The sequence below is a fragment of the Desmodus rotundus genome, chromosome 7 (genome assembly GCF_022682495.2).
Source record: "Desmodus rotundus isolate HL8 chromosome 7, HLdesRot8A.1, whole genome shotgun sequence".
Lineage (NCBI taxonomy): Eukaryota > Metazoa > Chordata > Mammalia > Chiroptera > Phyllostomidae > Desmodus > Desmodus rotundus.
Window position 1 is genome coordinate 3073104 of NC_071393.1, and position 22153 is coordinate 3095256.

General features: G+C 57.3%; 2 protein-coding genes across 3 annotated transcripts; one reads left to right on the forward strand and one right to left on the reverse strand.

Moving 5' to 3' along the window:
* Positions 1–1074: 1074 nt before the first annotated feature.
* Positions 1075–10443, forward strand: CDK2AP1 (cyclin dependent kinase 2 associated protein 1). The gene is made up of 4 exons (XM_053928838.1): positions 1075–1538; positions 5855–5952; positions 7598–7724; positions 9659–10443. Exons 1-4 carry the CDS (start codon positions 1268–1270, stop codon positions 9724–9726), a joined length of 564 nt encoding a protein of 187 aa, XP_053784813.1. The 5' UTR covers positions 1075–1267; the 3' UTR covers positions 9727–10443.
* Positions 10444–11511: 1068 nt separating this feature from the next.
* On the reverse strand, positions 11512–22107 carry MTRFR (mitochondrial translation release factor in rescue). 2 transcript variants are annotated; one of them, XM_045200829.3, is made up of 4 exons: positions 21931–22107; positions 17650–17754; positions 13367–13667; positions 11512–12390 (listed from the first exon to the last, which is right to left on the reverse strand). In XM_045200829.3, exons 3-4 carry the CDS (start codon positions 13658–13660, stop codon positions 12148–12150), a joined length of 537 nt encoding a protein of 178 aa, XP_045056764.2. In that variant the 5' UTR covers positions 13661–13667; positions 17650–17754; positions 21931–22107; the 3' UTR covers positions 11512–12147. The 2 variants fall into 2 exon arrangements, with proteins under 2 accessions (XP_045056764.2, XP_024422950.2); XM_024567182.4 differs by lacking the exon at positions 17650–17754 and having other exon boundaries at positions 11515–12390; positions 21931–22103.
* Positions 22108–22153: the final 46 nt, after the last annotated feature.

Genomic DNA, 22153 nt, shown 5'->3' on the forward strand with positions numbered 1-22153 from the left:
CTAGGTTCTTCTTTCTAAAATGTAACTACTAAAAAACTGAAAATTACATCGTGGCCTGGGAATGTATTTGCAATGGGCAGTGCTACAATACTTTTGAGCATTGGGTCCCCGGGCCGGGGGTGGGAGAAGGTATCATTAATTTGTTTATGAAGTGAAATTGTGCTGAGCATCCTCGGGGGAACAAGCTCAGAGCTGATCCCCAGGGGGTGCTGGCTAAGCTGGGGAGGGGGAGTCGCCTGCACCTTCAATCCTCAGGGGGAGGACGGAAGGCACGTGGGGTGGGGGGTGGGCACCGCTCCCCTCCTGGTGGGAGAAGAACCTTCTTCACTAGTTTCAGATGTGTCCGAATGTCTGTGACTAATTAAAAAATTTGCCAGCCATGGTGATTAAAAAGGGCTGAAAAGGGTGGGCATCTTGTATATTTTGATGAGCTTTACTATTTAAGCAGAACTCCAGGGAAGAGTACCTTCGAAAGCTTAATCATCTTAATCCCAAATACATTTGATGATTAATTACATCGCAGTCAGAGTTGGGGATGGGCTGGGCTGGGGATGGAAGGAGGGCCAAAAAATTACCAGGTAAACTCTAGGAGAGGAGAAACTTGGCCAAGTTCCTTTTTGTACCCTTGGCGCCTGGAAGTGTCCCGCACACAGTAGGCGCTTCTTAAATATTTGAATGAGTTAAGATGCACAATTATGTTAATGCAAGGGTGAATTTTCCAGGGATAAATTCCCCTGGCTTTGTCGGTCTCAAAGGAGTCGCAGGCCCCCAAAGGGTTAAAAACCACTTACTACAGACAAGGACGTGAAATTTATTTGAAATCAATGTCAAGAATTGGTTGTTCTGATTCTGGGGAATAGCCAGACTTCGGCGTCTGGAAGGATCTGCGTGCTTAAAAATATCATTCGCCACCATTTTCTCCAGGTAATTTTCCATCCCTGCCCCCACAGTCAAGGGGACAAAAAAGTAATTCCGAAATCCGACCTTGCTATTTAAAAAATAAAAATAAAAATAAAATTAAGCGGTAAAATAAGAAATCTTCGGGCGCTGGGAGCGAAGAAGAAGAAAGGGACCCACGCGGACCACGGGCGCCGCCGGGACCCCAGCCCCCCAAACTTTGCCAAGTTGCGGCGCCGAGCGCGCGGGGAGGCGCGGGGCGCGGCCGCGGGCGGAGCCGCCCCCTGACGCCGGGCCGCCCCCTCCCGGCCCGGGCCGGCCCCGCTGGCTCGGCTCAAAGTTTGCGGCCGCCCCTGCGCCCGCCCGATGTATGGGTGATATACTGCGGCGGTGTCAGGGTGAGGGACGGCCATATTTGCCGGTGCGGCCCGAGCCGTCAACAACAAAAAGTGCGCGGGAGCTCGGCGGGCGCACGGACGGGCGCACGGACGCCGGGCCCGCCTCGCCGCCGCCCGGCCTCGCCGCCGCCGCCGCCGCCTCGCGGGCCGGGCCCCGCGGCGCCCCGCGCGCCCCGCCGCTCGGGGGGATGTCTTACAAGCCGAACTTGACCGCGCACATGCCCGCCGCCTCCCTCAACGCCGGTGAGTGCGCCCCGCCGGCCGCGCGCGTCGCGCCCCAAGTGTCGCCAAGTTGGGGGGCCCGCGCGCCGGGCCCCGGCTCCCGGGGGCCCGCGAGGCCGGGGGCGACAGGCACGGGGTCCCGGCCCGGGGCAGCGCGGCGGCCGCCGCCGCCATGATTCCGGCGCCCGCGCTGCCAAAGTTGGCGGGTGCGCCCCGCGCGGCGCCGGGCCTGCGGCCGGGGCTGGGCCGGGGCCCGGGGCGCGGGCGGCCGCCGCGGTCCCCCCCACGCCGGCGGCCGCGGGCTCGCGGGGAGCGCGGCGGGCGAGGGCGAGGGCGGGGGAGGCTTTCCTCGGCTCCTTTTTCCTCCGGCTTTTGGGCGGCTCGGCGAGGGCCCCTGCCGGCGGGAGTCGGGAGCGGCCGGGCCGCGCCGGGAGCGGGGTGCCGGGCGCGTGGCCCGCGCCGCCGGTGGGGAGCGGGAGTGCAGGCCGGGACTTGGGGGGCCGGGTTGCCGGGGTGCACGTGTGCAGGGCCAGCCCAGCCTGGGCAGGGCCGGGGGCGGCGGTGTGCCAGGTGTAGCCTCCCGGGAGGTTGCGGGGTGGCCGGATGGGGACGGGGATTACCCACGGTGCAGGGGACTCAGTGGTCGGCGGGGGCTCGGCCTGGCGCGTGGGAGCAGGGGCCCTCGGAACAGGGCACGTGGGAGGCTCCCTCTGGCCTGCGCCGAGTGAAAGAAGTTGGAGAGGACCGGTGGAGGGTGGCCCCTGAGTGCCTGCCGGAGAGAGGTGTGGAGGCGTGGGGGTGGGGGGCATCTGAGCCCAGCTCTGCATGTCGGAACACCCAAATCTGATCCTAGAGCCTCCTCCAGCACAAGTAGGGAGGGGCCATCTCGAGCCGGAGCCGGCGGTCCCAGGCAACTCCTCCAGAAGTTGTCAGGCAGCTTGAGGCTCTGCCCAGGGGCTCTCCCTAGGGACTGACAGAAGGGGACCGGGAGGGCGTGTGTGTGAATTGGTGGCTTTTGTTGTAGGCCGGCTTTGTCGCCTCACCAGCGTCCTTCTCCTTTAGACACTCGGGTGGAAACAGACTTCCCAAAAAGCCAGGCGCCTTGGTGGGGGGAGGGGGCGGAAGCCCTTGGGGGAGGGGATGGTCGCCGCTGGTCAGAAATGCCACGCTGGCAGTTGGCCGCAAGTTTGGGCCTGGTCTCCAAATGTTGACTCCTTAACTCCAAAAATCTGCAGAGGGACCCAAAAAAACCAATACACATACATGTGCCTACATATGTGTTTAACTTTTTGGATGAAGATTTGGGGACAAGAAAGGGTTAAGGTTCAAGGTGTGTGTGTGTGTGGGGGGGGACGGTTGAATTGGTCACATGTGGGCCCTGCGCCCCCAGAGCGAACAGCAGCGTTTCCTCAGATGTCCTCACCTGCTCTGGGGTCTGCAGACCCGGAGGGCCGGCTTCGGCCCGGCAGCCTTGCCCACTTGCTCCCCTTCTGTCATCCTTGGTGCGGGGAGGGCAGGCCGGAGCTCTCAGGCCTGCCCTAGGGTAGCTGAGGCAGGGGCCCTGCACGGGGACCTTTGAGGACTGGGGTCACAGTGACTGGCAGCCACTCAGGACCCCGAAGCCCTGCTCTGGGCTGACTAGTACCTGTGCACAGGTTTCTTTCTCTCTCCTGCACTGAAATCCAGGAGGGCTGAGGCCCCCGATCTTGGGCGTTCTGGTGGGGGCCGCCCCCTCCCCGTGGACCCCTTTAGAAAGCCCCTTCTCCTCCTCCGTGCGCATCCAAGATGGACTCTCCAGTGCCGCTCCTCTGGCTTCCTTGTCATCATCCCTCACGCCCTCCAGCCCTGCCTCCCGCGCACGGGCTGCCAAGCCGCGGCCTGGCCGGCGGTGGCAGTGGCGGAGTAGACAAAGCCCCCGCCTGCCTGCCTGAAAGCGCCCCCCCCACCGGGCGCCCCAAGTGGCGGGAAGGCCGCCAGCTCCCCAGGCCCAGGCCGCTCTTTGTCTGGCGTGGGGGCGGGGAGCTGCGCCTGGCCCCAGGAGCTGCTGGCCTCTGCCAGTCCCTCCCTCCGCGCGGCCTCCCGGTCCCCGCACACTGTGCGCATTGTCTGCGAGGCTCTGCTCCAGCCGTGGTGCGCACACCCAGTCTGGTTGTCTCCCTGGCCTCGTGCAGCCCGGCCCTCTGGGTCTGCAGGAAGCAGTGGGCATGAACGGAACTGGGGGCCCTTGCCAACTCTCCAGGGCCGCAGACACCCCCCCTCTCAACACAAAGTAGGGGCTGGCACTGGCACACAGTTGGGGTTACCTGCCCTGAGCTGTCGCCTGCCTCTCCCCCACCCCAACCACAGCCGGGCAATTTCATTCCTCCTCCCTCTCCCTTGGCCCCCGAGACCTAACCTAGAGCCTTTGGTCATTCTGTTGGAAACTGTTGCCTCAGACTGATGGGGAAACTGAGGCTCAGAGAGGGAAGGGACTTGCATAAGGTCACACAGCCCAGTGTCAGCTGTAGGAGAGAAGACAGGATAGGGACGTTGAGACCCAGTGAAAAGAGCCGAGGAAGAGGAGGGCAGGGGAATGTGTGGGAGACGCCAGCCCACCTTGGCTGGGGAGCTGGAGTCTTTCAGGGGTCTGGAAGTGCTGTGGACGACTCAGGCCCAGCCCCACAGGAGACATGTCACTGTTTATAGCAGTCAGGACTGGACCCCAGGTCTGGGGCTGCAAAGCCACAGCTGCCCAGGCCGCTGTCTCAGCCCACATCAGAAAGTGCAGGAAGTGGGGTTTGGCTGGCGTGAGGGGAGCTCAGGGGCAGTCTCCCCCCCCCCAGTTCCTGTGCTCTGGCACGTCCGCCGTTGCCTGGACAGCAGCTGCGACCTGCTGGTGTATGTCCCCCTCTGAGCAGCACGTCCCTGAGCGGCAGTGCGTTGTCACCCCCACCTTAGAGTCTCCGAGCTGCCCAGGGCTGTGCCTGGTCACCAGCTCGGAGGTGGCAGTACCCCGTGTCCTGACTGGGTGTGTCATGCTTGAGCATAGCCCTGGATCCCGGTGGGTATGTCCAGGGCAGGCCCAAGACTGGGAGTACAGAGCGGTCCCCGGTTCCTGGACAGAGGGGCAGGCTTTGGGGTGTTAGCCTCTTCCCTGCTGTGTGGCCTGGAGCTGCGCCCACCCTCTCTGGTCTGTTTCTCCTGCTACAGGGAGGAGCCCGAGGGTCCTCTAGGGCGCTTCCAGCTCCATCAGCCTGAGCTCCCGAACTTCCTTCCTCCCTGCCCCTCCCCTTGCCCACACCAGATGAGCAGCTGGTCGCTTTGGCCAGCCTGGCACCAGCTGTCCCTCCCTGGGGCCAGGTCTGCAGAACCCGCTGCGTGTGTGTGAGAGAGGCCGTTTGGCACGGCGGGCGGCAGCCGGGGGAGCAGTTCCTCTGCTGGGCGTGGAGGCAGGCGGGCAGCTGCTGAGGAGGGCTAGGTAAATTCTCCATGGTTACCGCTGTTTGTAATTCCACAGGACATCCTTTACCCACGCCTGGCCACTCGGACGCCATGACGGGTCTGTGTGCTTCCAGTGCCTGAGTGGGGGCTGGAAGACTCCCTGCTGAGGACCTTTCCTCCCCCCGCCGGGAGACCCCATTCGGGCTGGGCCTTGGCCCCACGTGGTCCCTCGCTGTCTCCGAGTGTGCAGTCCATAAGCCGGACCACTCCTTCCTTGGGGTGCAAGTCATCTGGGCATAGACTCAGACTGTTGAAAGTCCTCTCCCCCCTTTGGGGCGGGGGTGGCATGGGCGCAGAGGGTGAGGGGCTTGTCTGAGGACACACAGAGGCCGTGACGTACCCCGGGTGCCTGAGGGTGTGTCTGCTGCAGCAGTCCCCAGCCCTCCCCGTCTCCCTGACCGTGTAGTCCAGCAGAGGTTTGGGCCCACAGGAAGATTTAGCCCAGGTGTTGGGGCAGCCTGGAGAGCAGGCGCCCTGTCGTGGCAGTGATGTGGCTCTGGGGGAGCAGGAGCCAGGGAAGGGGCCCGGCGAGGGTAGGCTGAGAAGAGCAGCAGGTTGCAGCTTTGGTACCCGTCCTGGCTGCAGGGACGGGAAGGAGGTCTGTGATGGATTCGAGATGCCTGCCGGGAGGTGGGTGTGAGGATCAGCGGCCTGTTAGTTACGTGTTCCTATCAGGCAGAGGGTAGGCTGAGGCCAAACTAGAGGACAGAAGCAGGGTTCTCTATCCTGCAAAGAGCCAAGGCCGCTATTGACCGAGAGGGTCCCGGGCAGGGGCCTGTTACAGAGCCCAGAGTCCTCGCCCTGGGTCCCGCTGGTCAAGGCCCAGTGATCCCTGACCCCTCTCTCCTCCCCTGCAGCCGGGAGCGTCCACCCGCCTTCTACCAGCATGGCGACGTCCTCGCAGTACCGCCAGCTGCTGAGTGAGTACGGGCCACCGTCTCTCGGCTACACCCAGGTATGGCGGTGGGGGTGAGGTGCAGCGGGAGGGGATCTGGGGGTGGCCTGAGCACTGAGGGGACGTCTGTCCTACCCCTACCCTCCGGGAGGGGAGGGGAATCGGTGGGAGAGACGAAGGGGCAGAAACAGTGGAGTGGATCGGCCCTCTGAGCTTCCTCCAGCCAAGGCCCTGGCTGGACTCAGGGTAAAGACCTGAGGCACCAAAACCGAGGGGTGGCGAGGTGTTTCATGGGGAGCACCAAGCGCTAGGACCAGGGTTGGAGAGCCCAAGGAAGGACGGAAGATCCGAGAGCCGCAGTTCCTGTTGAGGGGGCCGCCACCCCGTGTCTGTCCCTGGTGGGCCTTCTCGTGCCTGATTCCTGGAGAGGGAAGACCCACCCTTGACTCTGGAACTGAGCTGGGACAGAGGGGAGGGGGCCTGGTTCCCATTCCCGCCCCACAAGGGAGTGGCCCTGGCAAAGCGGAGGAGGGGCCCACGTTCTGATGGAGTCCCCATGCATTTCATGAGGGGCTGGTGGCCCCTGAGCCAGGCTGCTTGGGTTTACACCTGGTTCTGCCACTTATGAGACTGTGATCCCCACTTGGCATTCTTGTGGGACTTGGCTTTTCCACTGTCACATGGGGGACCACCGGGGCCATAGGAGAAACAGTAGAGGAAGCCACCTTAGAGTGGTACCAGCCAGGGCGACAAGGCCCGTGGAGACCCACGGTTGCCCACTGCGAGATTCTTTCCCGTGGTCGGAACTTGCCACATTCTGAGGTTGCCACGGGTGCTGTCCTTCAGGGTGAGCTGGCGGCTCCCAGGCCATGCCCCGCCAGGCCCTCCTGTCCCAGGAGGAGAAGCGGGCGCGGGCCCGGGAGCGGGACCGCCTGAAGAAGCGGCGGCGGCGGGAGGATGGGTGGAGGCGCAGCCTGGAGAGGCAGCGCAACGCCCTGGCCATGAGGCGGCGGCGGGAGCTGTGCAAGGAGGGGTGTGGTGCCCCGAGGCGGCGCCACAGGCAGGCCGCCCAGGAGCTGGGCTGGGCGAGGAGGAAGGACCGAGAGGCCAGGCAGCAGAGGAGGCGGGAGGAGCAGGCAAGGGCCTCAGGAGGGAACGGGTGGCCCTGGTGCGGCTGTGGGGGCAGGAAGAGGAGGAGAGGGGGGAGGAGCAGGAGGGGGAGGGGAGAGGCCCTCAGGGACCCCAGTCACATAGTCGGGGTGCTTGCGTGGTGGCTGTTAGTGGGATCTTAAGGGTTTCTGGCGGGGGGGGCCTGTTGGTGGGGGAGGATGGGTGAACGTCTAGGTGACCTTGGGTGATGCGTCGTATACCCCTGCAGACCCCAGGTGTGGCCCCCATCTCGTCCATGTGCTCTGCGCCCTCAGCCCTTGGGTTATACCTGCTCTTCCTTCTGGGTCCTCAGAAGTTCTTGATGGAGCCTTTCCTGTCGGACCTGGCCACCAGCTGGGTGGACTCCTGGAGTGTGAAGACAGGAGAGGGCCGCCTCCCTGATCTGTAGCTGTCCCTTGGAGGGACGTGCCCAACCCTGGGGGAGGCGGCTGCTCTGGGCAGCACAGCTCTTTCTCCAGACACATGCCCCCCGGGCCCTGACTGCGTGGTGTCGGGTTGGGGTGCCTCCACCTGACCCCTTCCTCTCTCATTCTAGGGAACCGGGAGCAGCCAGGTGCCTCAGAGCAAATACGCCGAGCTGCTGGCCATCATCGAAGAGCTGGGGAAGGAGATCCGGCCCACATATGCGGGCAGCAAGAGCGCGATGGAGAGGCTCAAACGAGGTGCGTCCGACGGGGAACCCCAAAGCACTGGCCCGTCACTGCTGTGAAAGGCCTTCTCGGAAGTCCGTTGGAGGGTGGGGGAGTCCCTAAGCCATGGGGGCTCCCCGTTCATCAGAGTCACTGTCCGTGTGGGGGTATCGGCCAGGGACGAGGGGCCCTGGGAGATGGACTTGGGACAGGACGGGAAGGGGTGTGGCGGTCACCGGGTGCCGAGAAGGGGCTGCTCCAGTCAGTGAGCCTTGCCCGCATCACCCTGGGCGCCGCTGGACGGTCCCCCCGGCTTTAAAGAGGAGTCTCGGGAGCTCTGCTTGGTTCCTGTGGCTGCCGTGGGGCCATGGGGCCAGTGAGTTGGGGGGTCTGCCCTAGTTTGGGGTGGGAGGGACAGGAAAGCCATGAAGTTCTTTATGCTGGGAGGGGGTGGTGTCACAAGAAAAAAGTGACTCATGGGGAGATGTGACCGCCCAGCTGACTTCAGGAGGATGGGAAGTAGTTTGCTACCTCGTGAAGTAACAGGGGAAGGGAGGAAGGGATTTCTATTTTAGAAGGTGGCAGCTCAGAGCAGAGACCTACGTGCGAACTTAATTTCAGGAGGGATTTGGGTTCTTAAAGGGGTGAGAGAAGCAGCTTTGGAGGAGGAGAGAGGAACCTCTCCTCTCTCAGGTAAGAACCTGAGGCCTCAGTTGGGCTGCAGTTAAGGCCGTGACCCCAGGGATGGACCAGGCTGGCCGCAGACAGGCTCCCGCAGGCTGTGGCTTTGTGGTATTACGGAGCCCCTGGGAGACAGATGGCAAAGCTGGGTTGGGTACTAAGGGGCACAGGTGTGGGGAGGGGGCTGCCAGTTAGAGGCTGGAACCAAAGAGGGCTTTGGAGGGATGTGGAGCTTAACCCGACCCTCACTGGGATCAGGCGGGCATCAAGGTGGTCCTGGCCGCTGTTGGGAGTTGGGAGCAAGACAGTGCTGGTTACCTGCACAGAACCCCCCCAGGGAGATGCGGGACCCTACGGTCACCCCAAACAGCTGCTTAAGTCAGCACGTGGATGGACCTAGTGACCGCTTGGACACAGCCTGGGTGAACAGAGCGGGAATAGATTCTTGGTGTCTAGTAAACTGAGGTCAATATTTCATGAAGTTCCGTAGAGGCAAAAAGTCAACCAACCAACCAGAGAGAGAAAGGACGTGGGGAGCAACAGACAGACAGGATGGGGATGGGGGAGGCACAGCACAGCGGACCGGGCTGAACGGCAGGAGCAGCCCTCGCCTGGTGCCCGGACACGCACAGGCTACTCAACCTCCTTAAGGCCTCTGCAGGGTTTGGAAGCCAGAGAAAAGCAGTGACGGGAGGATCTGGGATCTCCAGAGCGAGTCAGGCTCGGCGAGCTCCCCGCCATGGAGCTGGGAATACAGCTGTAGAGTCATGCCTTTTTTTTGACTTTAGAGATTTTATTTATTTCTAGAGAGAGGAGAAGAGAGAAAGAGAGGGAGGGAAGCATGGATGTGCGAGAGAAACATCGATGGGTTGCCTCTTGCACGCCCCCAGCTGGGGACCTGACCCGCAACCCAAGGCTTGTACCCCAACCAGGAATCAAGAACTGGTGACCTTTTGTTTTTGCTGGAAGACGCCCGACCCACTGAGCCACACCAGTCAGGGCAAGAGTCACGTCTTGAAGAGCTTGCTGGCTGTGACCTTGAATACAGGAGGAAGTTTTTAGGGAGACCTGGAGAGATTTTGCTAGGAGGGAAGAAGAGCTTTGGGAGGTGGGGTGGGACGTTAGTGCCTTTCAAACCGCTCCGAGGCTCGGGTGGCTTGGATGCCTGTTGGAGCTGCTTTCCAGTGTGAGGGCTTTCTGGCTGGTTGTAAAAGGGCCCTCTTCCTCTTCCTGTTCTGGAACGGGGCTGGCTGGAGGGTCTGCAGCGTGTACTCCTTCTCTTCCAGGCATCATCCACGCGAGAGGGCTGGTTCGGGAGTGCTTGGCCGAAACTGAGCGGAACGCCAGGTCCTAGCTGCCTGGCCAGCGCCGAAGGCTCTGCGTCGTCTCTTCTCCCGAGAAGTCCCAGTTCATCTCCCCCGTTCAGATGAAACTTGTTTTCAAATGGTAACAGTTGGGTTGCTCCTCCCGCACCCCTCCTGTGGGTCATTAGGCTCTGGACCTACAGCCGCTAAGAGGGAGGAGAGTTTGCAGTCGACTGGGATTTACGTATTAGTTGGGAACTAGCCAGGGTGGTGGTGTTTTTGTTTTTCAAGCATTGATTTAAAGATGCACGTCAGTTACCTATCTCACGCGCCGGGAGCCCAGGCGTTTCTCTTTCGAATACGTTCATGTTCCTCAAATTGTTCTCGGTTTCTCTTCATGAGCTAACACGGCGCTGGGGGCTTTCTCCTCAGTGCGTACTGACGGCCGCACGCGGGAGCAGCCGGTCCCCGTCTGCCATCCAGCATAGATTCTGCCTCACATAACTTTTTTGCTTAAGCCTCTGCATGACTCTTAGTGCTTTGAAGTCCATTCTTAAGATGAACAAGTTATAAATACAGAAGAAAGAGCAACTTGCCACACCCCACCTAGCAAGGACCCCTGAAATTTTTCCTAAGTCTGTATATGTAGATTTCAGTTCCGCCTTTCCTGTAAGTTGATCCAAACATCGGGAAGAAAACGACTAACACTGTTTGCATCTTTGTATGTATTTATTACTTGATGTAATAAAGCTTATTTTCATTAACAATTAGTGTTGAGGTGTGGGTTCCTTGAATCAAGGGGCATTTCACCCAACAGCTCCTCAGGCAGAGGTGGCAGAGACCCGTCAAAGGTGGGTCTCCTCCCTCCTGACCGGAACGTGTGTGATTGGCGCTTGTGTTTGCCGCGTCATGAGGTCGCGTGGTGGTGGCTTTTAACTGCAGCGCATGTAAGTGCCCGCCAGGAAAGAACGCGGGGACAGCGGTGAAAAGCGGTCGCTGACTTCACTCTTTGCCTCCCCCTCCCCGCAGTCAGGAGCTCCTCAGTCTTGAGGTGCCTACCCTGTGAGCATCTGGGGGCATCACAGGAATCTGTTTTTCATGCCACGTTGCCCTAAACTCAAGCTCACCCCGTAGGTGCTCGCTGGAAGTTTCCCTGCTCTGGGGCCGGACACACCGGGTAGCGATGGGCCTGTTGAGAAGCCAGAGGGCAGAGGTGCCATTGTTCCCGGTGGGACGGGCAGTCATTTGGGAAGGGGTGGGGGCCGTTTTGCAGGTGTGAGGCAGTCCCAGCTGTGACAGGTCTGTGGGCCAGTCTGTGTCTCTGAGAGAGCCTCGTGTGGAGCGTTTGCCCTTCCGGACCAGGTCTCGCCAAGGTGAGAGAGCTGTGACTGGCTGCTGTACAGGTAAATTTTTCTGGGTGCAGAAAAGAGGGAGGCCCTGTGTCTGACAGCAGCCTTGTTACCTCTCGGGTTTCCCCACCTGGTTTATACATGAACTTGAGAAGTATCCTAACGAGCCAGCCTACTAACCTTGCCGAAACAACCCCAAACGACCGTCAGGACAAAGGAAGGTGGTGGTGGTGAGCAAATGTGCACACAAATCGGGTTTCTGGAACCTCATCTCTCAGAAATCTACTCGGAAGTCAACATACAGGGAATGGTACTCATGTGTCCACATCCGAGGTTACGTGGTCACGTGGTCTAATCGGCCGATGGGGCAACTAACTTGATAACCTGTAGTCTTTGCCATCTTGTTCTGACACGAAGCTGAGTGGCTTCTAAGGATCACCGAGCAAGGACCTCCCAGTGGGTGACAAGGTGGCCCTAGAGGCTATTTATGTTTGTCTCAATTTTACAGTTCATAAAAATGGACCTTATTAATAGTCCTACTTATTTTTAAAAATACAAGTTCCTCTATTTTTAAAAAGATTTTATTTATTTTCAGAGAGAGGGAAAGGGATGGGGAAAGAGGAGGTGTGGGAGAAACGTCGATTGGTTGCCTCTTGCACGCCCCCACCTGGGGACCTGGCCACAAGCCAGGCACGACCCCTGACTGGGACTCTGTCCGCAGGCTGCTGCTCCACCCACGGAGCCACACCAGCCAGGGCAATAGTTGTACTTAAAAAAAATATTTTTATTTGAAACCTTTGAGAATAAAATAAGATACAATCACACAAATGCACAGCTTAAAAAACGGCGACACCCTGCCCCTGCCAGCCAGGGCAAGAACAGAGCTGCAGGCCGCCACAGCTACCCCGCAGTGACGCCGCCTGTCCGCCCCGAGCAGCCATGGTCCTCTAGTGGTGACGTCCTTGTGTTTCGGTTTTACACTCAGTGCCTCCCGACTCACCCAGTCAGTCTGCCGTTCAGAAAACTGTCTTTTCCACCTGTCCAAACAATCGAGTTCAAAGCCCTGTGACAATGCAGGTGACGACTGCCCCACGCCGTTCCTAGAAAGCACCGCAGGCCCTTTCAGTCGCAACCTCCTGGCTTCTCCCCGTGGCCATGTGTACTGGACTCCCAGAGTTCTTTAAGTCGCTTCTTTTTTTCCAGGGTTTCCTTGGCTCTTTTTTTCCTCTCTTGCTTTTTCTTCTCTGCTTCTCGTTTCTCTCTGTGAGCAAGGCTGTTCTCACCGTTGTAAAAAATGTCCACCTTCTCCTGCATGATTTTCCGAGCTATCTTCCTGTTCTGATCGACCGACCTTGTCTGATGGCACTGTGGGAGAGAAGGGTTGTGACTTGGGGACCATGGGTGTTCTGGTCAGGACCCCGGAGCCGTTAACCTCCCTGGGCACTGCAGATGGGGGGCGGGGGTCAGTGACAGAAGGAAAGTGCCACCCCTCCCCCTGCCCGCCACCACCCGGGCCTTTCCGGGGGCTTGTTTCCTAGTTGGGAGTGCTGTTTCGTTCAGCAGCAACGGTAGCCTCTAAACCACTTCAAGTCCCAAGATGGTTTTGAAAACACCGACTGGTGTGCCCAGCTTGGTGCTGGGAGCAAGCCCTTGGGGTGCAGGAAGGGCGAGCTCCATCTGAAGGAGGAAACCCGCTCCGCGTGGTCGGCCGACCACAGCCCCTGTGTGTGCCACCTCAGCGCCAGGGGCACGTGCCTTCCGCGCCAGGGGCACGTGCCTTCCGCGCAAAGCTCACGGGGGAAGGGGACTTCTGTGAACTCGGGGTGTGCATTTGGAGTAAGTTATATAAAATAGGTGAGAACAAAAAGTAGGTCGGGTTTCAGAATTTTACCTGTTGCTCAGAAATGACACTTTTTCAAGGAGGAAGAGGAAAGTGGTTGGGACTTTTAAGTGACATGCTTTGGGCTCGGAGAGCCGGCCATGAAGAGCAGGGCTCAGAAGGCAGGCTGTGGGCGGGCCCGGGGCAGGTTACTTCATCTCCCTGTGCCTCCCGCCTCGTGTGCCCCTCCAGGGTGGAGAGGAGCCGGATGCTGAGGACTGGGAGGCGACGCCTGCAGAGTTGCTCGGGGACCTGAGCTGCCGTGGTGCTGCTGCGGCCACTGGCAGCCAAGGCTGTACAGGAGCCGTGCTGCCTGCCCGGTTAGAGGAGGGTGGCAAGAGCCCAGCCCCAGAGGACCCTGGGAGGACGCTCTGCCCCGGGAGAAATGCTCAGGACAGGGGATGGGACTGCATTGCCCTCCAGTGCGCTCAGCCCCCCGCCCCCGGGCTTCTCTTCCTCTACCTTGACCACCAGGCCGGAGGGGACGTGCTTCAGCACCACGCAGTTGCTGGTCTTGTTGGTTGCCTGGCCCCCTGGACCATGTCCTTTCACAAACTGCTCTTCAAGTTCACCTTCATCCAGAGGAAGCAGAACAGGGTGGTCCTTCTTGCCTGCCAGCTGCACTGCAGCGACCCCTGCTCTGGGGGATAACAGTGCCACCAGCTGGCGTCCCCATGGCCCAGGGCCCGTCCTGGTCAGGGGCGTAGGAAGGCGAAACCAACCCGAGGTGCTCATGGACGGAGAGGCTCTGCACATCGAGGACCTGCGCCAGAGAGAAGGACAGCCTTTCAGAAGGACGCACTTGCTCTCCGGCCCTGCATCAGGCTCCAGCTCAGCCTTTCACACAACGGTTCAGGGGGTGAGCACCCAGCTCTGCGGGAGGGTCTGGGACATTAGTGAGGACAGGTCATTTGGCCACACGTGCCCGTCCCCAGCATCGGCTGCTGGCTCAGCACTACATGCCCTGCCAGCTGGTCAGTATTTCCTTATAACAGACCGAGAATATGTCCAGAGCACCCAGAGGTGCTGTGTTCTCAGGAGGGGGGTGTGGAGTGTGACATTCCGAAGAAAAGGGCTGTCACTTGATAAGGAAATACCGAAGTTCACATGGGGCAGGAGCCAGGGTTTGAGCATTGGAGAGCGTCTGGACGCCAGAGGCAAAGGCCGCAGCACGCAGTTGGCCGCCTCGGCGACTTCCCACCGGCGTGCCCCGGGAAGTTTAAAACACGCACTACCTGGCTGTTTACTCAGGGGCTCTGACCTCATTCCCGAATAAAAAATGACCACAGCCGTCCAGTGTGAAGGAATCAAAAAGTATGCCTATTGTCAGATTGGCAAAAACCACATTTTTTGGTGTGTCGTAGAGTTTTAGTAGTTAGTTGACGTGCGCCGCGAGACGGAGCAGGCCCAGTGAGCCTCACAGTCTGACACAGTGGGTGTCACTACCAGTCAGTGTCCTGACTGTCGTTTTTCAGCGTTTCCCATTTCCTGAATAGGGTCTGAATAGGAACATCTGTTCCCTCAGCCACACCGCCAACACCGTGGTCCAGCGGGGACGCGCCACCAGAACCGCCAAGCCAGATGACTTTTATTAAGGTTCCTGGCGCATCAAAAAAGCAGGCAAGGTGTTTTGTGAGCCGTGTGAGGTCAAACAGAGCTACACTCTTGTCTTCGTGGAGCTGTCTCATCAGAGAGAGAAGAGAGTCAAAAAGAAAGTGATAATAAGATTTAAATAACGACTTGAGGCGCAGCTGGGAGGACGCAGTGGGCCCCCTGGCCCTGCTTCCGTCCAGGGGCAGGGAGGCAGCAGGACTGGAAAGGTGGTACCTGTCAACCATCAGCACGTGAGTGGGGCGAGTCCCAGCCTGGGCCGAGTTTCTCATCCGGAGATGGAACAGGTGAGGGCCCTCCCGCCCTCTCCCCCCCCCACCCCTGACTGGCTTACAGCTCAGGGAGAGATGTGTTTTTGAAAGAGCTTTTGCTGATGCCTTTGAAGGCGTCTGGCTGGTTTCTAGCAAAGTCCCTGCACCCAATGGATTATGGGAACCACGACCAGGCCACTTGGCGATGCTTCTCGATGGATGATTATGTGGGCACTAAAGCAGACACCGCTCTTTTCGACTGCTTCTTACACGGCTCTAAGTAGCTACCTCTTCCACTGGAAACCTCGTAAAGGGGAGCTCCTGACAATAGGTCTCTAACACAGCACCGGAGTCCTACTAAGCCAGCTTCCTGAGTGAACACCCACTGGACGGCGGCCCCAGGTCTGCCCTCTGCTTGTGTGCCTGTCACCCGCTCACACCTGCTGCGCCCACATGACCTTGGGGATGCGCTGGGGAGGCCGTGCCGGCACGCAGTTCAGTGTGGTTTCCTCGCGAGTGTGTGCGTGTCCTGTGATTCTACATCCACGTGTCTCATCACCAGGACAGCAACACCGCGGAGGAGATACGGGTCACTGTTAGCAGGACAGCACAGCAAGCAGTCTTCCCCTCTCCACCACGTCTGTGGGAGGCGAACACTCGAGTCTTCGGTTCTGCGGCCGACACATGGTCTGACCTCCTACCTCCTCGGTCGCAGGCCTGGTGCTCAGCACGGTGGCAGCCCCGGTGGGAGACAGCCATGAGGTGCGGCCAGGTGCTCCCTGGCTGTGAAAAGCTATGTTCAGAAACAGTGTGCGCACGAAGATGGCACTTTAATACAGCTTTCGTTTACTGTGCGGGACATGTTTCAGAGTGTCCTCAGAAACGGAGGTGAACGATACACTGGGCACTTGCCCTGGGGTTGCTGCAACAAAGGCTCCACTTCCCTACAGAGGACTGTGTGCATGCCCAGAGCCTCCCTCCCTGCCTCACTTCTGCTTGTGGCCCCCAGAACGCACTTCCTGTGGGCACCAGACAGCGTCCAGCCCCTGGATCGGATTCATCATGAACACCAGCCCACGCCTCTCTTGGGGTTTCTCTTCCGTTAGTTGGCGAATCCGACCAGGCAGGACAGCACTGGGCTGTAGCCTGGCGACAAAGAAAGGAAGCAGGTCTGAGACAGGCGAAACCCCCAGACAAAGGGCGGGGAGGAGGGTACTTTCAGCGGCTGCTTTGTCATCAGCCCGGTGTGTTTCCGACCCCTACCTCTGTCCTACTTCAGAGCTGACACGCTCACTGGAGGGTCTGCCACCCACCCGCAGTTCAGGCAGGTCCCCAGCATTCAGTGACTGGCTGCTTTGTCTAACGGCGAATTCCAACAGCCAATCGGACGGTCCCAGATACTTTTAGCATCTCCTGGAGCGCTGGCTCTACGCCAATGACATCTGCCAGTGACAGACACACCCGTGGCCCCACTTCCCGAAGCGCAGGGAGGACTGCAGGTTGGATTTCAGTTTTTGTGATACCTGCTGAGCAGCCTGAAGTCTTTGGGGAACAATAAGCACTGGAAATGAGAGCTCATCGTGACATTAAAAAAAAAAAATGGGACCCAGAAGTGTGAGTAAGGGGAAACCAGCGAGGCGGTGGCGCTCTGCTCTAATTCCTTTCTGGGAGGGGGAGCCCTGTTCCGGGCTGGCTCCCGCCCCCACTTCCTGTCAGCCCCGGCTCCTCGTAGGCGGCTTCTGCACTGAGGAGCCGATGGCAGTCTAGGTTACAGCCTTGCACGGCCCAGGCCATTCCCACTTGGTCACGTTAGAGACAACAGGGGTCAGGCCTTCACAACAGGGAATGCTCATCTGTTCAATGATATTTTCAACACCTACTATGAGCCAGGCCGGGCCTCAGGCCCCCACAGAGCCAGGGGCGGAAGAGAGAGTTGAGATGTCCGAAAGTGTGACAGGCCAGAGCAGAGTGGGTAACCTGCTCCACAGCTGTGGTCCACGCTCTCCTATGGCCCCGGTCACCTGGAGGGCTGGGAATGGGGACGTGGGTCCTGCTTCTATCGGGTGCCTCTCTTCCTGGCCTGGATGTGGCCAGCACACATTCCCTCCTTGGGCCTCCACATGCACCCCTGACCAAGGCAGGCTCTCGGTGGGACAGACATCATGTGGCTGTGACTGGGGCAAAAAGTCACCGATTTAAACCAGACAGTGAGTGAAGCTGGCCCCACTGGCAGCCCGAGTGCTCTGGAGCGCAGCAAAGGGGCGCCAGCGCCTCTCCCGGGGGCCTGAGCCAGAAAGGCGGCCAGAACCATCTGCAGGAAGGCACAGCACCTCCGTCTCTGGACTCACCTTCTGGACGTCATTTGCCTAAAATGCACTGTGTAACTACTTTTTTAGGAAGGGAAGAGTACTAGTTTCTCTTAGCCACACCTTGCATGGCACGCTGCCTTGCAGAAATGCCATCAAAACCAAGCGGAGGAACAGGTGTGGAGGCGAACTGAAATGGGAGCTTTAGGAAGGGTGGTCACTTTCAAGCTCCCACGGGGCACCCTTCTGTGGGCAGACACATCCCCTGGGGACCATGTGAGATAAGATCCTGGGCCACCAGGACCTGGGACGCTTTCTGACCAGCTCCCAGGGGAGGCTACTGTTGCGGGCCCAGAGCCCACTCGGGGGCACAGAGACGGGCTCTGAGCGAGGCCCTTAGGATGGTCTGCTGCTGGGTGGGGGCCCCGGGATCCGGATGCTGGAGCCAGACGTGGAGGCGGCGGGAAGGAGAGCAGCGGGTGAAAACACACAGGGAAGAGAATGACATGCACGTTGATTTGATTTGGGTGAACGGAGAAGGCGAGACAGTAACAAGGGGATTAAGGAACCGGGTCACCTGGAAAAAGAACACCCAAAGCGCTGGCTTCTAATGCAGTAATGTCCTAGAACGGTGCTGTCTGACACAGACAGAATGCAAGCCACGTGTGAAACTCCGCATCTTCTAGTAGTCACGTTAAAGAGAGGGAAAAAAGGGAAAAAAAGTAGTAAAAAAGAGACTGAGGAAGTTAATTTTACTATACTAAAAATATATTTGACACTTTAATATATTAACCCAAATATATCCAAAATATTATTTCTGCATGTCATCAATAGAAAAATCAGATATTTTTATAATTTCACTTGTTCACTTTTTCACCCCCCGCCCCCCCCCCGACTGCCACACTCAGACAGATGGAAAGCACGGTGACCCTTTTCCCTCGCGTCTGCGCCCCAACCTTAGCAGCCACAGGAACAGCTCCAGGCCTGTCAAGCAGATGCATTTCTCAAGTTATTTTTTATACGCGGGACTCAAGCTCTAGATTGCGTTCACGCGCACAACACGGTTAGTGTGGATGAGCCACACGTGCTAGTGGCTGGGGTACCGGACGCCGTAGCTCTGGGACCCTGCCCACAGAGCAGCAGCCACAGTGAGTGCCACTGGGGAGCTGGTTAGGAATGGAGAACGCGGGCCTGCCCCTGACCTGAAGGAGAACCTGCGTTCAGGAAGATCCTCAGCTGACTCAGAGGCATCTCCCCAGGTCTGAGAAGCTTTGTCCTAGGACACAGGAATTAGCAAGTCCTTCCGGCTGCTCAGACAGACACGGTCACAAGCTGTGGTTGCTTATGTTTATAATATGTAAGAAGCCGAGACCAGAATTCTGGAGTGCTGACTGCTGCTAAGTCTTCTCCCCCCTCCCCCATAAGGAGATAAAAGGACAGGCCTCACAACGATGCCCTCACCAGCGGTGCAGGGCCAAACACGGGCCTGAACAGACTGGCTCCTGTAGCTCTGCAAAGTCACAATGGCCAGCTGATGGCACCAGAAGCTAAGCGAGAGGAGGGTTTTCTGACAAATGCTTAGTAATAGTTCATGTTTCAAGTGCGTTCTGGTGCTCCCTGCAGAAGAGGAGTGAAGATAAGGCAGCCTCCCTCTGCCTCTCACACTCGGCTCATCCTCCCTTGCTAGCTGCCTGAAATCTTCGTGAGAGCTGAACACCTCCCAAAACCGAAGCCCGGGGGACGGGGCTCAGGCCTGGAACAGACCCCGTCCTTTCCTAGGCTCGGGGGATAAAGCGCCTTTCACCCACAGTAAGTGTTCAGAGAATTCTTTCTCAAAGAAGACAAGCAACACGGATTGAGCCGGAAACGCAGAGCTGTTACCTTGGATTTGGGGGGAAGAGGAAGAGGAGGCTACTCTGGGTCTGTCTGACTTTAATAGGCTTATTGCTCCCCAGTTCAAGAGACAAAAAGGAAGCAAGCAGGCAGATAAAGAGAAAAGCTTTCAATTCCTGCAGTAACAGCATCCCGTTCAGTTTTTTTTTTGAACAGAAACTGAACCCACAGGGAATTACACCTGTCCTATTTATGGCATCTAACAGGAACTTTGTAACTTGAACTTTGTAATTTATCACCTACATTATTAAAATCAGAACTACATAAAAAGCAGCAATAAGAACACTGTACATTCCCCCCCCCCGCCCCGCCCCCCCGCCCCCCAGTCTCCCAACCTCTATTAGCACAATGACGCCGCGTGTTTGTCTGGGTACAAAGAAAGCGAGCAGGTTGCCCGGGCGGGTTGTTTCAGAAACACTCATCGTAGAGGAGCAGCAGCTAGTCCATGTCTTGAAACTAAATCGGTCCTTCCTCCGGCTTGTTTCTTTACCTTCCCTAACATCTCCAGAACTTTCTTTCCCCAGCCCCTCAACTTTTCCTTGCCTCCGCCTCTCCTGTTGTGGCCCCTGGAAGGCTGTCCTGCTTTGTGGTCAGCCTGACCCGCGTCAATGTCTCGACCCCCTGCTCACCTCTGGCCACTCTTCCTTATCTGCAGATTGGAGGTAATACCACCCAGGGTGAGAAAAAAGAAAAGCATTCATGCGGCCATAAATGTAAAGCGATCAGCTCTTTCGATCCCTAAACTACAAAGCTCGGGAACCTCTTGACACACCAGGCACACTGTGGCCTCACCCACAGACCCACTGTGCAGACGGACCACTCCGTGGGCTTTCGCTTTAGAGCTCAGAGTGAAAAGGCTCCCAGAATAGTGACCTGACGGGCATTTTACTTGGTAGGGTCCCATTTAAGAAGTACCTGGCAACCCTGAAATTATCAAAGACATGTGTTTGGCGAGGTCATAATTGTGGTCTGTGAAAGGTGCCAGGGAGAAAATTATGATGCCGAGAACACAGCCTGACTTCCGAACAGGTGTGAGTCGAAGGTGGAAACCAGAGCCCTGGTTTAAACGGAGGTGTTCGGGGACTAACCAATGTAGTGAGAAAGTCATGAAGGCCAGGACAGGTGGAAAAACCCATATTAAGTGTGTGCCTATCATTTCCTTCCATTTAAAAGAACACTTTTATTTATTGATTTTGGGGGGGAAGAAACATCGATTTGTTGGTCCACTTATTCATGCATTCATTGGTGGATTCTTGTATGAGCCCTGACTGGGGATCGAACCTGCAACCTTTGGTCTATCAGGATGATGCTCTGACCAACTGAGCTTCCCAGCCAGGGATCCTGTATTTAATAATTAAACTACAGCTTGAAAGTTTTAGAATTCCTCATCTTTTGCTGTGGAGAACTGCTCTCCCAGATGACAAACTGTTTGTATACAAAAATCAATGAAACAAAGTAACACCCCGGTTAACAGACACTAAATTTCTCAAGCCCAGAGCAGCTGCTATTACTGAATAGCTTAACCTTCTCCCAATCAATATGAAAGATCTCCACTATAAAGCTGTCAATGTAAAGACCAAGACAAAAGAGAGACACTTGGGCAATCTGATGTTATGATAAAATCATATGGTAATCATACCCTCACAAGGCCATAAAAGTAGTAAAATCTCCGGTATGGGGGGTAGGTTTAGATTAGATGAACAGTTATACTTAATATATTTACGGGAATTTCTGAAGCTTTCTATGTCTGTTTTCTAGAATCATAAAGAATTTCTATAGACTTGAAAAACTACCTTTCTAGCTGTTTATAACGCTTTGAAAAAGGCATTTCTTTTCTCTAGTCCAATTAGTCAATTTCCACTCTGATTTTTTTTTTTAATTTAGACCCTACCAAGGAGCTTAACCTAGGTTAAGACATACAGTGTTAAGACCATTCCAAAATATTTCACTGCACCAACTGGTTAACAAGATAACTAGGTTAATCAGAATATTACTAGCTCCTGAGCATATTGGTTTATTATTAAGACATTAATAGCTTAAAAAATTACCTAAAATCCCACTGCCAAAACAAAACAAAATAACACTCTCAAATTTAAAAAAGCCCATCTGATTTTGTAGCGAAAGAGATGAACCATCTGTCTCCAGCAGGGTTAAAGAACTAATTATTCCCACTATCTGCTTTGGGGGTTAATATTTTTCTTGTAAGGAAACACCTTTCCGGGGTGCGCTGTCTCAGGAATTCACACTTCTGTGACTGAACATTCTGTCTACATTGTCTCAAATAATAGATTTTGTGGTCAACTGAAACTAATGCGAAAACTGCACAGGTTTTTGGGGGTGGATATGAAATATGTTCACTGAAAACAGCCATGTACTGACAAAAAATAATTTGACTTTGGTTAGGTGGACCAAGTGCATCGAAGTGATAGGCCACGCTGGAAGTAACTCACAGTGAACTAGTCTGAAGCAAGGGGACTGAGCAGAGCGAATGAGATGAGCTGGGGGCCCACAGGGAGGGGCACGGGGTCCCTGCAGTCCTTCGAAAGACCTGGCAAGAACAATGCCGACACCTACTATATGCCAGGCCTAAATCAACCCTGCTGTGTGCTAAGGGCGCCGTAAGGCTCCTCTGAACACGTCCCTGAGGATCACTGCATTCGTCCTTGGTGTCGGTGGGAGCTGTTTTCTCCAGGGCCGTGGGCTTTCCACTCCCTCCCCCACTGCAGTCCTCGAAGAGCCCCAGGGCCCCCTAACAGCCTAGAATAAACCAGGTCCACGGACAATTTAGCTCAGGCTTCTGGACCTGCTTCACCCAACCGCCAGCAGGGCCCCCGATCAGTTGGTTGCGCGACTCAGGGACTCAAACTGGGACACTCAAGGCGTCCGGATTACCCACGCTCCTCTCCAGAGCCCTTGCCAATCGTGGGCAACCTTCGGAGTGACTGGCTTCTCCGCAGACACTTACCTGGCCCCGGGATTGGCCTCCGCCCCCAAAGTTCTAGGGGGAACCACAATCAACGCAGAACAGCGATCGCGATCACTATCTCGAGTCTGCGCGCACGCGCCGTACTCCAGCTGCGGCTTCCCTCACTTGCCGGAGGCTCAGTCTTACGAACTGCGCATGCGGGAAGCTGAGGGTTCTTTCCCGCGTGGCAGCCGTCGAGCTGCGAGACAGCCAATCAGAAGAG

What these genes read in the sequence shown, in the direction of transcription:
- MTRFR (XM_045200829.3), bottom strand. Translation starts at nt 13,660, where the DNA reads ATGTGCAGAGCCTCTCCGTCCATGAGCACCTCGGGTTGGTTTCGCCTT. An exon ending in CCTCCGGCCTGGTGGTCAAG is followed by an intron (nt 12,391 to 13,366) that starts GTAGAGGAAGAG and finishes TCTCTCCCACAG; the next exon opens with TGCCATCAGACAAGGTCGGT.
- CDK2AP1 (XM_053928838.1), top strand. Translation starts at nt 1,268, where the DNA reads ATGGGTGATATACTGCGGCGGTGTCAGGGTGAGGGACGGCCATATTTG. An exon ending in CGCCGCCTCCCTCAACGCCG is followed by an intron (nt 1,539 to 5,854) that starts GTGAGTGCGCCC and finishes CCTCCCCTGCAG; the next exon opens with CCGGGAGCGTCCACCCGCCT. An exon ending in GATGGAGAGGCTCAAACGAG is followed by an intron (nt 7,725 to 9,658) that starts GTGCGTCCGACG and finishes CTTCTCTTCCAG; the next exon opens with GCATCATCCACGCGAGAGGG.